At 34.2% G+C, this 13136-nt stretch overlaps 1 protein-coding gene across 1 annotated transcript; it reads left to right on the top strand.

Moving 5' to 3' along the window:
- Positions 1–7423: 7423 nt before the first annotated feature.
- Positions 7424–9854, top strand: LOC137923791 (uncharacterized). The gene is made up of 3 exons (XM_068767064.1): positions 7424–7606; positions 8029–8274; positions 9625–9854. The coding sequence occupies exons 1-3, from the start codon at positions 7435–7437 to the stop codon at positions 9816–9818; spliced, it is 612 nt and encodes a 203-aa protein (XP_068623165.1). The 5' UTR covers positions 7424–7434; the 3' UTR covers positions 9819–9854.
- The last annotated feature ends 3282 nt before the right edge of the window (positions 9855–13136 follow it).

Below are 13136 nucleotides of genomic sequence, written 5' to 3'. Positions count from 1 at the left end.
AAAATAGCAGTAACAAATAAAAACTAGAAAATAATGTTATAACTAAAATGTATACTAAGTAATACGAAACTATTTAATATAGCTAATAAATAATAAACCTACAAATAAAATATACGTGCCACAGTTTCAATATTGCCATAATCAGGACATAACAGAATACAATAATGTGATTAAAAATATAGCAATGAATATCGCAATAATAGCTGGCCCGATTTATGGAACATTATGACAAATGTCTATGTAAATATGGACAAGCCATAATTTCGGAAACTCGAGATGGCTGTTGGTGATATTTATTCTAGTCTTTGCCAAGGTTTCGAATGAAAACCGGTATGCCAAAAGTATAACCGCTAAATGTATATCCATATTAAGACTTTAGAGTGATATATCAAAAACCGTTCCAAATAGTCAGCTCATTGCAAATGCAAATACAGATATAAAAGTAGTCATATGATGTAATTTGAAAGTGTTGACATCATTTTTTCTTATTACGCTGCTGTTTGTTACGATTTGAAATATTCTTGGCGGCTTCCTTAAGCGTTGCCTCAGTAGCTGCTTGTAAAGGAGTTATCATCTTATCAACTTGAGATATTATTTCATTTTGATGTTGTTGCACTGTATCCAATGATCTATGTAAACATGAATCTAAAGCTTGATTTCCATTAACCAAGAACGAGCATGTTTCTATTGCTTCTATGGCAGAGTGACATCCATTTTCATTAAATAATTTCAAACTGGACACATATTGAATGTTAGATAAACGTGCTTTACGCACGCGGTTTTTGATATATTTGTTTACATTTTCTAAAATTGGATCAAGACTTTCTTGAAAAAGTCTCCTATGTTTCGCTAGCCGAGCGGCGTAACTCATCATTTTTAAATTCCTAACTTCTTCATTAACTTCCGGTGCCTCAAGTTCTGCCATACCAGTTTCAATATTGTTGACCCATTGACAGATTGGATATAAATCAGGTGCATCTAGAGTTACAAACTGTGAGACTTCCATTGGTAAATTATTAATCAATCCATCTAGTGCCCCTAAATGCGATTGTAAACGCGACTCATGTTTGAGAATAACATCTAACCTTACATTTCGTGCTGCGACTATTCGTTCTCTTCGTAATTCTAGCGATGTCATTTTTAAAGAATGACGTTTAATTAACGGCAAAGACCTTTCTCTAACCCATAAACGAACCTGATGCTCCAGTTTTTCTGATAGAAATTGTAGATTGTTCTCAAATTTTTCCAGAAAACCATTTCGCCAATTACAAAGTGCTGTTTCTTGGAATTCCGTTTGGAATATTTCTCGTGATAAAACTTGTATTGTATTACTTCTAGAAACAAGTGAACATGTGTCTTGAAGACTGTCGTTTCTACTTACTAATGAAAAAGTAGGTATGGGATGTTTATTGACAAATAAATCGAACTCTGCCTGTACGGTATCTGATAGAGAGGTTTGTAGATTTAGAAATTCGTTTAAGCGTTCCAATTCTGCATTATTGTGGGATAAATATTCATCTTCTTTTTGCTTCAGCAACGTGACAAGGACATCAAAGCTTTGATTCAATTTGGTAACGTCGTTCGCTGTTACTAGTTGCTCCAAGGCTATGTTGATGTTGACTTCGTTGGCGAGCTCTAAAGCATCATGCCTGCTTATAAGTTCTTCAACTGCAGCAAGAGTAAGTTTCTGTGCGAGGGCCATTCTTATCATATGAGCGTCCCAGAGGTGAGACGCTTCATGTAAAAGCAAAAACATATTCTTTAGTTTATAACATATCGATTTTACACTTTTCTTAACCATTGTAATACAGTCATCGTATTCAGATAAATGTTCTTTACTGTCGATCGCGCAATATAAGTTTATGTAGGATAAACATCGAATTGATTCATTAAGTTTTTGATCTAAGTCCGATACAATATCTAAACAGGAATATTTCTGTTGAATATAACGACGATCGCCAATGTGACTGTAAAGACAGTTTAGTTTTTTAAAGTAAAAATCATATAGATTAGCAATTGCTAATCGATACTCTTCCGTTAATCTCGTAAGGAATATATCTAAGTCTTTTGTATTTGGTGGTGTTTTATCTAGCAATTGCACGGAATCAACTTTTATATTAGCGCTCTCGGATCGTTGGTATTCAATAAGAATGTCGCTGGGACAAGGAGCACTGTGACCGCGATGTATTTTCTTTACACCAAGACATAATCGGTTAATTTTAATACGAGCTTTTATATGGCAATCGTTCGTTTGTCCTTGCAATTGTTTCTCTAGTTCGTGATATGCAGAATAATTGCTTAGAATCTGTTGATTTATTTCATAAATTTTATCATCAAATTGCTTAAGAAGATCTTTCGGAAATATTTCGCCTATAGCTATGATTGTACGAAAGTTATCGTGTACAACCTTTCTCAGATCACTACTTCGTTCTTTTTCCAGTTTAAGTGCTTGCTCCTTAAAGTCACTGATATCTTGTAATCTTTCAGCGATAAGTTTTTCAATATTTTGTAAAGCTTCATTACGGATGTTGAACGGTAGAGGACCTTCGATTGTGGCGTATTCTTTTACAACATTATCTATGTCGCATTGATTATTATTTATCTGACAGAGAAGTGTTTCTGCTAATGCTCGGATTTTCAGTTCAATTGAATCATTAACACCTACTTCACTGATTTCAAAGTTCTTAAGTGCGTTTAAATGATTTTCTTTTCTCTCATTAAGGTATTTGGCGAGAATCGGACCGCTCCTCGCAGGGGTCCATTGATGTGGTAACGTAGCTACTGTCGCAAAGTCATCCAAATGTCCTGAAACCGTGTGTTCAGCGCTTGGTTTTTGAACACAATCGCATTTATATTTAATTTTTTTATTAAAACTATATCTTTTGGCGAACATATTAACGGCATTAATGTAATTGACAGTAAAACTAAATGATTGACAGCTTATGTCTATACCATAGACATCTTAGCAGTAGCGAATCTTGGGAGTTATAGAGGTTCTATCGAAGTCGGATTTTCGAAGGCATAAGGCATTTCGCCGGTCCCATTCAAGGCTATTTATATATACTCATTTTATAACCACTTAGTCTACGATCACATCTCATATAACACTTGATTTTTTAATGAGGTTTTAACTGGCCTTCAAAATTTGTAACCTGTAGGCTCGATCTCATGTGGTCCATATCTAAACTGGCCCTGGATACTCTATCCTAACGCATTATTGTTCCACACGGAATTCTATTTATATATCGTTTGTCAACGAGACGATTGATCTCTGGTAGCTTAAAGTGTGGCGACGATCGAGACTAGAGCATTAGCAAATGTAATAGTAACGATTGTTTGAAGCGCTTATTGAAAGGTATCGTCATCAAAATGGAACAAATAAAATTGCAGGTATTTTTCCAATGATAAGTCAGGGTGGTACCCAGATTAAAATGTCATCGGTACTTAAGAGATGTTTTTATTTACAGCATCGTGTGCACGCATCATTGGAAAATCGGAAAAGTTCGCAAAGATTTTGAAATTAACACGAATATATTATTCATATCTTTATTAGTATAAAATTACAATAACAATAAAACAATTATATAAATAATATTAATATAAATAACATAACATAAACAATTCACCTACCAATGCGAAATTAGATAATAAATGCGTATATGTTTTAAGCAATACCATCAGACTTTTGAATCGTGGCAACACTGACAGATGGAAGCCGAAGAACTTCACAAACGCTGGATACAAAAATGAGAATAAATCTATTTTTTCTTGCGCTGAATCATATTCTTGTTAACGTCTTTAGCTGCTTCTCGGGCAACGTCATCAACTACCAATTGTAGAGGGTGTATCATATTATCTACTTCTAATATTATTTCGTTATATCGACGCTGTAACATATCTAAAGCCTTATTCAAACAAGGTTCAAAGGAATTTTGTCTGTTCACTAACAATGTACAGACTTCTAACGCTTTTATTGAAGATAATTGTCCACCTTCGTTAAATAGTTTTAAACTTAACAGGAATTGAAAGTTTGAGACCTTAGCCATTCGAATTCTGTTCGTAATAATATTTTTTGGCAATTTAAATGTAGGTTCTAAACTTTCTTCAAAGAGTCGACGATGCTTTACCAGACGGGCACCATAGCTCATCATTTTTAATTTCTTGAATTCAATATCTACTTCTGGTCCAAGCTCTGCTATCCCTTTTTGAATACTATCGACCCATCGACCAATGGGATACAACCCAGGAGTCTCTAATGTCACAAGTTTTTGACTTTCTATCGGTAAATTATTAACCAATTCAATCGTAGCTTTCAAATGAGATTGTAAATAAGCCTCATGTTTAAAAAGAGTCGTTAGTCGTGTGCAACGTATTGCCATCACGCGTTCTTTTCGGATCTCTAGTGACATCAGTTTTAAAGAGTGTCGTTTGAATAATGGCAAAGATCGTTCCTTCACCCATAAACTAATTTGTTGCTCAAGTTTTTTTGATAGAAATCGAAGACTATTTTCAAATTTTTCTATAAAACCGTTTCTCCAATTACAAAGAGCTGACTCTTGGAATTCTGTTTGTAATATGTCACGCGATAACATTTGCTTTGGGTTATTTCCGATAATACTTATATGATCTTGAGAATTATCGTCTTTACTTAACAATATAAAAGTTGGTTTAGGACGTTTTTTTAGAAACACGTCGAATTCAGCTTGAACAGTGTTTTTTAGTGGTGTGCTTAAATTCATGAACTCGTTAAGGCGTTCCACTTCTGCGTTGCTGTGTTGTATATATTCATCTGTTTTTTGTTTAAGCAATGTGATAAGTACATCATAGCATTGGTTCAATTTGACGATGTCATTGGCATTTGCCAGCTGTTCCAAGGCAACGTTATATGTGACATCGTTGGCGAGCTCCAAGGCATCGTGTCTACTTATGAGTTCCTCAACCGCTGCCAGGGTGAGTTTTTGAGCAAGAGCCAACCGAATCATATGAGCGTCCCAAAGGTGAGACGCCTCGTGTAAGAGTGAATAAGTATTCTTCAATTCATTTCTTAACGACGTCAAACTTTTTCTTACCATTGTAACAAGATCGGTAAATCCAGGTGAATTTGTGTTTATATCCAGAAGACTAATATTAAATAAATTAGCAACTGATTCATCTAGTTTTTCTGAAACAATTTCTTTACGAGAAACGAAATTCTCAATGTAATTTCGATCGCCAATATGTTTGTATACATCGTTTAGTTTATCAGTAAAATGTTTGTATAAATGAACAACAGCTTCTCTGTATTCTTCGCTTAAATTTCTGATTAATACTTCTGTTTTCCTCAGTTTTTTCTTACTAGATAATCTGATTGTGTTACATGTTAATCTAGAATTTTTGGATTGTTCAATATTGTCAGCACTGTATCTCGTCTTGACTATTCCAAGGCTTAGCTCATATATTTTTGATCGTGCTTTGATTCGACTTTGATTTGCATTCGCGCGCAATTTTATCGCCAGTTCGTGATATGCGGAACAATTACTTAATAACTGTTGATTGACTTCGTAGATTTTATCATCGAACACTTTGAGTACATCCTTTGGAGTGACGTGACCAATAGATATTGTCTTTTGAAAATTATCATGAAGTAATTTCCTTAGACCGTTAGCACGTTCTTTTTCCAAATTTAGTGCTTTTTCTTTAAAATCGCATATCTCTTTAAATATATCGGAAATAAATTTATTTACTATATCGAAAGCCTCATCGCGGTCTTCTCCTGCTAATGTACCATCTATTGAACTATATTTTTCGATAACTCTATCTATATCACATTGATTATTGTCAATATGACAATGAAGTGTTTCAGCTAGCGTACGTATTTTCGTTCCAATTTCATAATTAAAATTTTCAATACTATTTTCTGCATCTTTAATGACTTGAAAATGTTTTTCTCGTCTTTCATTAAGGTAATTGGCGAGTATATCACCGCCTCTCTTTGGGGTCCAGTGATATGGTAACAGGGCCACCGTTGAAGCATTATCCGTACATCCGACTTTAGAGTTTAATCGTATTTTCTGGAAACATGTACATCTATAATTATTTTCTCTATTTAAACTGTAGTTATTATTAAACATCACTCTAGAAAAAAATATTATAAACAACAATAAACATATCAAATGACGTCTTATAACTGTCAGTCTAAAATCAGTTTCCTTGCATCTACTTAACTCTACAGATAACATATATTATTTTATCTGCACATGCTTTAATGTTATTTATATCATTTTATATCTTTTTACAACATGTCTCCTTTTCTCTAAATGAATGTTTGGCAGTATAATAGCTTGTCGATGATGGCATTACCGTAAAGCACCACAGGACAGGAGCGTCTTATTTTAGATTTTTCCAATCGTAGCCAACCGCAACCGATGGCGAGAAATAAAATAATAAAGCGTTCCAACTACATGCTTTGGCGATGTTCGTCAACACGGTTTCTTGTTGCGGTGGCGTTCTTAAAGGCTAGTGGCATATTAAACAAGACTGTTCTCTCTTACTCATAGCGAATTCTCATATAACGGCTGTGAGACATTAACAGAAGTAGCTCTTTAGACTATCTACCTACGCACGAGCAAATACATCTTAACTTAGTCGCATGAGTAACGGTTGGTTTCGCTCGCCCTTTGGAAAATTCTTTACTTCGATAGATTACATCTCTTGTTGATATCAAGTTGGTTCTTATTCGGGAGAATGACTGACCTGAGAAGAACAGGTGAAAGAAACTAAACAGGATTTTTTATTTATTTAATAAACATTGAAATAGCATGTAGCACACTATTCACAAGGTATGTGTTCTATGAAGTAAAACGTGATTAGCGGGCGAAGATGAGTTACCGTCCGAGCATGTTGGTGATGAAGATGATAGCGGAGAGTGATCGAAAAAGTGTGTTCACATACGTACAAAGAAAATTTACAGTTTAGACCACCATAAAGCAACAGCAGCGACCTCATCTCTGATGGCGTCCGAATTCAAATCATTCGAATTTGAATTCGAGCCCGGAAGAACGATTTAACATAAAAGTATTGTGGTTGTAGTAATAAGCAATGTGGAAGCAATGCTAAAAAGTAGTATAGTGTTGTAAACTTTAGTTCACAAACGTAAAGTAATTTAAAATAAATAATACTGTTTAAATCTATTAATAGAAGGTCTATATACATTATATAGGAACCTATTATATAAGTGTATTTATTGGCCATAGAAATATGTCATTCGATGTAGATCGAATCTTAGGTAAACACACAGCCTTAGATATGTATCGCAGTCTTACTTCAAAAAAGTGTTTTATTACCAATTAGAAACAGTAGTAGTTAAAATAAAAGGCAATTAGTTAGTTTGTTTTATGAATCGTTTGGTTATTTAATTTCATATTCTATACAGTTGTTAGAAAAATGAAACGCCCGATGTTTAATTTATTTATACTTTTTTTAGTAATAGTAATACTTAATGGAGAGAAAATTGATACACAAGAAAAGAACCGTCTCGTGGGACTTGATACAGTTCATGGTATCAAAATAGATAAAGATACAATTATAACGAGAAACATGAAACTAGAGAAAAGGAACCGTCAAACTGGTATATCAGTTTCATTTATTAAATTTTTTTAAGTTTTAACTTTTGGTGCTAGGTCTCCATGTGTCAAAATAATTTGTTTTACCATCTCCTAGAATCCATTTCGTAGAAGATCCGGGTTTGATTCCTACTCTTCAATACCATGTATGTCCACGTTAGCTAACTAATGCAGTAACCATTAAAATATTCTCTGATGCTGTGGGCCCTTTTGAAAATTAGAAATTGTTTTATTTTTAGAATTCCATAAAGTCCAGTATTAATGGAATATATTACCTTGAAATACTTGCGGCCATGCGGTTTATTTGTACTACAGCAGTACTTCATTTAGGATAGAGAATTACTCTACTTTTAAAATTCTCTGTTCCTAAGGATAGCTAAATGTAACCAGCAAGAAATATGAAAGTTCCGCATATATCTATTTTAAGGTACAACCAAAAAGGATGTAGAACAAGAACCCAACTGGTCATACAGCACCTTCCCCCAAGAAGTATTTCCACACGTCGACCAATTCAAGAAGAATATGTCTGAATGCTTAAAAGAAGTTCAAGCAAAGGAGAAGAATACTGTAAAACGTCTATCACCAAAGACGGAGTCTCCTGTTCACGGGGAATGTCTTATCGCGTGCGTCTTAAAGAGAAACGGTGTGATCAGTAATGGAAAAGTTCACAAAGGTGAGGATGCAAGCTATTTTGTGATCGCGTGAAAAAATCTATAAAAGTGCTTTTTTACTCTATTTAAAACTTGCTTCATTGGTTTACGTAGAGCAATTACGAACATCTTTCTAGGCCGTTTTATTATCAAACAATATAAATTATTGTAGCGAGAACAAACTATTGCATAGATTAATGCGCGTTACAAAACTCGTATTGATATATACCTATCTCAGTTGCTCACATCTTCTATCGCTCTCACACAAACGAAGCGTGTGATTGGTCGTAAAGTAGGGTTTGTGATTGGTTAAATAAGTTAAGTTCGTTCTAGGATTAGTTAATATAACTTTAAAGTTTGTTATAAATACAGGGTTTCGATGAATAAAATTGAGTCTGTTCTCTTCACTCGAGTTTTAGTTTTAACTACAAGAGACAGTTTTCTACTCGTAAATTACAAAATAGATGGTTTTGTAAGGTCTGCAATAGGTCTAGGGAAGACCCTAGATGCTACCTGCTTCATGCCGATCCTATTGGAAATCTATGTATGTCCGTCATTGGACATTCTACAGTTAAAATGATGATGATGATGAAAACTCGCAAAAAAGCGAGAGATCTTTTTCCACTAATTGCTGTATTAAGAATATTAATGAATACGATCACAAAAAAATTTGACTGACTTTGTTGTGATCTCTTCTCACATCGGAGCATCACTTGAAATCCTCGTAGCTGATGAAGGATGGCTTTATACGGGACCTCAACTGGACTTTAGTTTTTTTTTCAAATTGAGTTTTTCTGGCATTTCGTCACGACTACACACAAATCACTCCATAAGTATTACTATCCATAATGTAATCAAACGGAAATTGTTAGATATTAGTAAAGTACGTAAAATTAAAAAGTGATTGATATAAAACAGAATGGGTCAGGTTGAGCGGATTTTATAACGAAGGTTACAAAAGTAAATTTATTTTGATTAAATAAGCCGTTTTATAATAAACACATGGGAATATTACTTTTTCTTTTTAAATCACCTCACTGATATGTGTTCTATTTAACTTTGAAGGGATAATAAATGTAAAATGTGTGCTATATGTAATAGAGAATGCATAGTGTCTGCCACATAAGGTTTTTTTTTATTTTACCTTCCATTGTAGTGTTTAGTGTGTATTTATTTGCAAGATATATATTTTTTAAAGTATAAATAAAAGTCATGCGTTTAAGAATTTAAGGAACACATTTACGTCGCACGTGGTTAAGCGGATATTTCTTTGTAAATGTTGTTTTTACTAAGGCAATCGCAGTCTGTATATTGTCGTGCGTATTTCTATGGAAGCCCTTGAGATAAAATTTACTAATAAAATTAAATTTCAGATAACTTGATATCGCTAGTTAGCAAGTTTTTCGCTCGAGACACGAAACTGCTTAAGAAACTGGATAAAAACCTGGACCGGTGTGTTGAGGTGAGCTCCAAGATCAAGGACGAATGCGCGATGGCCTCAAAACTCAATGACTGTACTAACGACCTAATGTCCGGCAATAAACACAAAATCCTTGTCAACTATTAAATGAATACCAACAAAAATAATTAATAAATCAACAATTATTAAAATATTTAAAAATAAACTGTTTTATTTACAAAACCTCTCACTTGTCCCCAAATTTGTTATTTCTTTATGGCTCCCGTTTTTGGGGGCTTTTCGTTCCTCAGATCATTAAGAACAGAGACGTAATTATAAATGATTTTTTCATCTGTGACGTTCATTAGAACGCACCCAAATTTATTATCTATGAACGCATCTGTTTTTGCATGCCCTTCTTACACCTGACACATCTCGCCCTCTCTCTGACGCGCCGCGCTGTCGCTTCAACCGCTGTTCAACAAAATAAATACTTGTAACTCAGATTGAGATTTCTTGTTCTGTGATGTTATATTATAATTTTAACCATCCAGCAAGTGTTTTTTTCTACATCGAATTATATATTACGGGAAGAGGGGCCTGTACTGATGACCACCCCTCACATCCCTTTCTTTTATTACACACGCTCTCTCTCTCGTCAATGACAGTTTCTTTGTTTTTTCCTTGTTTCGCCCTTTACATTTTCTATAATTCTCACAGCATTTGTTTACATTTCATTCACGCTTCGCCTCTCATCCTTCGCCACACTTGCAATTTTACATTTCTGATTTACAATAGCCGGTGATAAATATTGCATATAGACCTTTGGAAAGAGACAATCGTATAATTTCGGCTTCGTAGAGCGTTATCTCTGTCGCACGAAATACAAACAGTCCGATATCTATTAGGAGCTATAAAACAAGTATCATTTCCGGAGAGGCCCGTGTCTCTCCCGACCGCCGCGTAGTCCTCGCTTCGCGTTACATAATTAACTCAATCATTCACTACACTATACACCTATACGGTTATAGTTTCCCACGTTTGGTCGTCTTCGCCGTAACTGTGGTACGTTCCGCAGCCTATAATTTCGGCCCGTGGACCTCTGTTTCCACGGGCTCCATTTCGATGAAGCTGTATAAAGCCAAAACCGGCTAGCAGCATAACTTCAGACACATACAATACATACAAGTATCATTTGCTTTTTTTGATAATAATTTTTTACTCTGTATAAAATAAAAATGATATGGTTAAATAGAAGTAATTGAGAATTATTATTATTTTTATTACAATGTCACATTTTAACAATAAGTATAATGGTGTTTATTATGTACAGTTGTAATTTTCCTAAATAATTAAATACACAAACATAATGTGAATGTTTTTTTATTTGGTCTCCTCCTTACGTCAGATTTGTTGCGTTTTATTACGTCGCTTACCTTGATACAAAATCGCATGAAAATGCGGCGGCTCTCATCTTTCAAAAAAGTGATGCAGTTTCAAGAGATTCTTCTAAGTAGTTCCATTTCGCATCCTGTTCTCAACCCTGCATATACAAGACAGCTAGTGATCGCTTGCACCATGATCTGGTCTACCGTTAGGTCAGATGCACGAGGGACTCTGAGCTTTAAACTCCAACTGGTTACTTGTACTTAACCTTTTGTTTACCTTGGCTTCTAGATGACGAATTCACCGAAATCAGCTGCTCGAATTATTTGGACAAGCCGAGACGCAAGTTACGTTAGGTTAGGAAGAAGGGGAGATTCTTCCCCCTAGTCGAATCTGCGTAGGTGGCGTCAAAAATGTTCCCGGTGCCCGAAATATAGTGATGAAGAATGAACATAGTGATTTTAGTCAATGCATATCTGACATAGATTGGTTTTGAAAGACTTATCCCAATTTAAAGAAGGTCTGGTTTTGCTTCGTGCCATAGTCTGCCCCCTGCTACTAACTTGTCAATATGCGTGATCAGCTTGGTTTCGTCGTTCCTTATTCTTTATTCGAACTTGTGGATAAATTCCAAGCACAGTTTTCCACGGCTCTTGAACGGGTGAGCTTGCCGTTGAGTCTTAAAGTGAGAAGTAATTATTATCGATTATTAGATTACCTTCATATCTTCGGGCACTGCAACGTAATAGGTTAGTACAATAATAAAACATCTATTTTTCTCCTTATGGTTTTTATTGTTAAAAAATAACAATATTGATATGTTATAAAAAAAAACATCAACGGACTGTTACATTTATTAAGACGCCTATCTTATAATTAATAACTTATAATCATTAATATATAGCAAATGCAGTAAACAGGTTTGTTTTTGCTTCTGAGCATAAAAAGCAAAGTTGAATCTGTTACAGATATGTGTACAGTTGTATGCTTTAATTTATTACATGTATGTAATCCATCTATATATTTTATTTGTAAACAAAGACCCTGATCCCAACTAATTAGGGGTACGAGAGGCCTCCAATAGCGGGAGCCATAAAATAAAATCCATCTATATCACATTCATTGCCCGCTAGATGGCGCTGTACCATGCGGACATATTTTCACAACGCGGTATTTATAATTACACTTATATTATAGATACGAAATATGATGATTACACAAAATTGATTTTCGTATTTCATTGTATATATACAGTTTTAAATTAATAAATTTTACAATATGATTATCTTATTTTACTTCACAAAAGCAGAAAAAAATTTAAATATGTTATGGGTTCCAACCTAACATACGCTGGAACAATTTTATTTGTTATAATAGATGTAGTAAGTATGAAATAATTTCCCAAGTCACTTCAGATTTAATCATTGCTTCTGTAAAACGAAGACATCGACAATTAATGCCTGAGTATCGCACAGAATTTTGGTACACAGGTTTACCATTTGAATATGTGCTGAACTTAAACTGATATCCATTGGATATCCTAACAATATATTTACGATAAAGCTAATTTATAAAAATCCTTATAAATTTAGCACAAATAGTAGTTTCCATTATCGTAATTTTAGTAATAAAAACAAACTTGCTGTTCGCACTATTAACTCTTTTAGTGCGATCCTGCGGATAATTAAAAAAATGTCAGCGACGAAATAGCGCTCCTTTAGAGAGCGCACTTTTGACTGCTATTAAAATAATTTATAATTTACTATCATAATTCAATAAGAAAATGACAACACTGGAATTTACCAGTGTTATATGTAAACTAAAGTAAAAATAAGTACACGGAAAAAATTAAGCTGAATCATATACTTCTTAGAAGCCGACTTTTGGCTTAGAAAAATTGCCAGGATGAACTTTACAACGATGTGTGGTATGCAGCTGTAAGAACAAAAGTGTAGTGACAGAATCCAACATGATTTGCTCCATGTGTAAAAAAGGACTCCACAGTGTTTGCTTACAATATACTTTCTTGCCAACAATTATGTAGTATTCCATTTCTGTGTTTTTATTATCATAGTACAAAATCTTCTGAAGAGATATTGA

This window comes from Battus philenor, unplaced genomic scaffold (genome assembly GCF_028537555.1).
Source record: "Battus philenor isolate CCGP_79_NKW_IND1 unplaced genomic scaffold, ilBatPhil1.0.hap1 SCAF_22, whole genome shotgun sequence".
In the NCBI taxonomy this organism is placed as follows: Eukaryota; Metazoa; Arthropoda; class Insecta; order Lepidoptera; family Papilionidae; genus Battus; species Battus philenor.
This window is presented reverse-complemented; position numbering and strand designations above follow the sequence as displayed.

Bases quoted from the DNA above. Each gene is read 5' to 3' on its own strand.
- LOC137923791 (XM_068767064.1), top strand. From the start codon at position 7,435: ATGTTTAATTTATTTATACTTTTTTTAGTAATAGTAATACTTAATGGA. The intron at 7,607-8,028 runs GTATATCAGTTT...ATCTATTTTAAG, and splicing joins GAAAAGGAACCGTCAAACTG to GTACAACCAAAAAGGATGTA. The intron at 8,275-9,624 runs GTGAGGATGCAA...ATTAAATTTCAG, and splicing joins TAATGGAAAAGTTCACAAAG to ATAACTTGATATCGCTAGTT.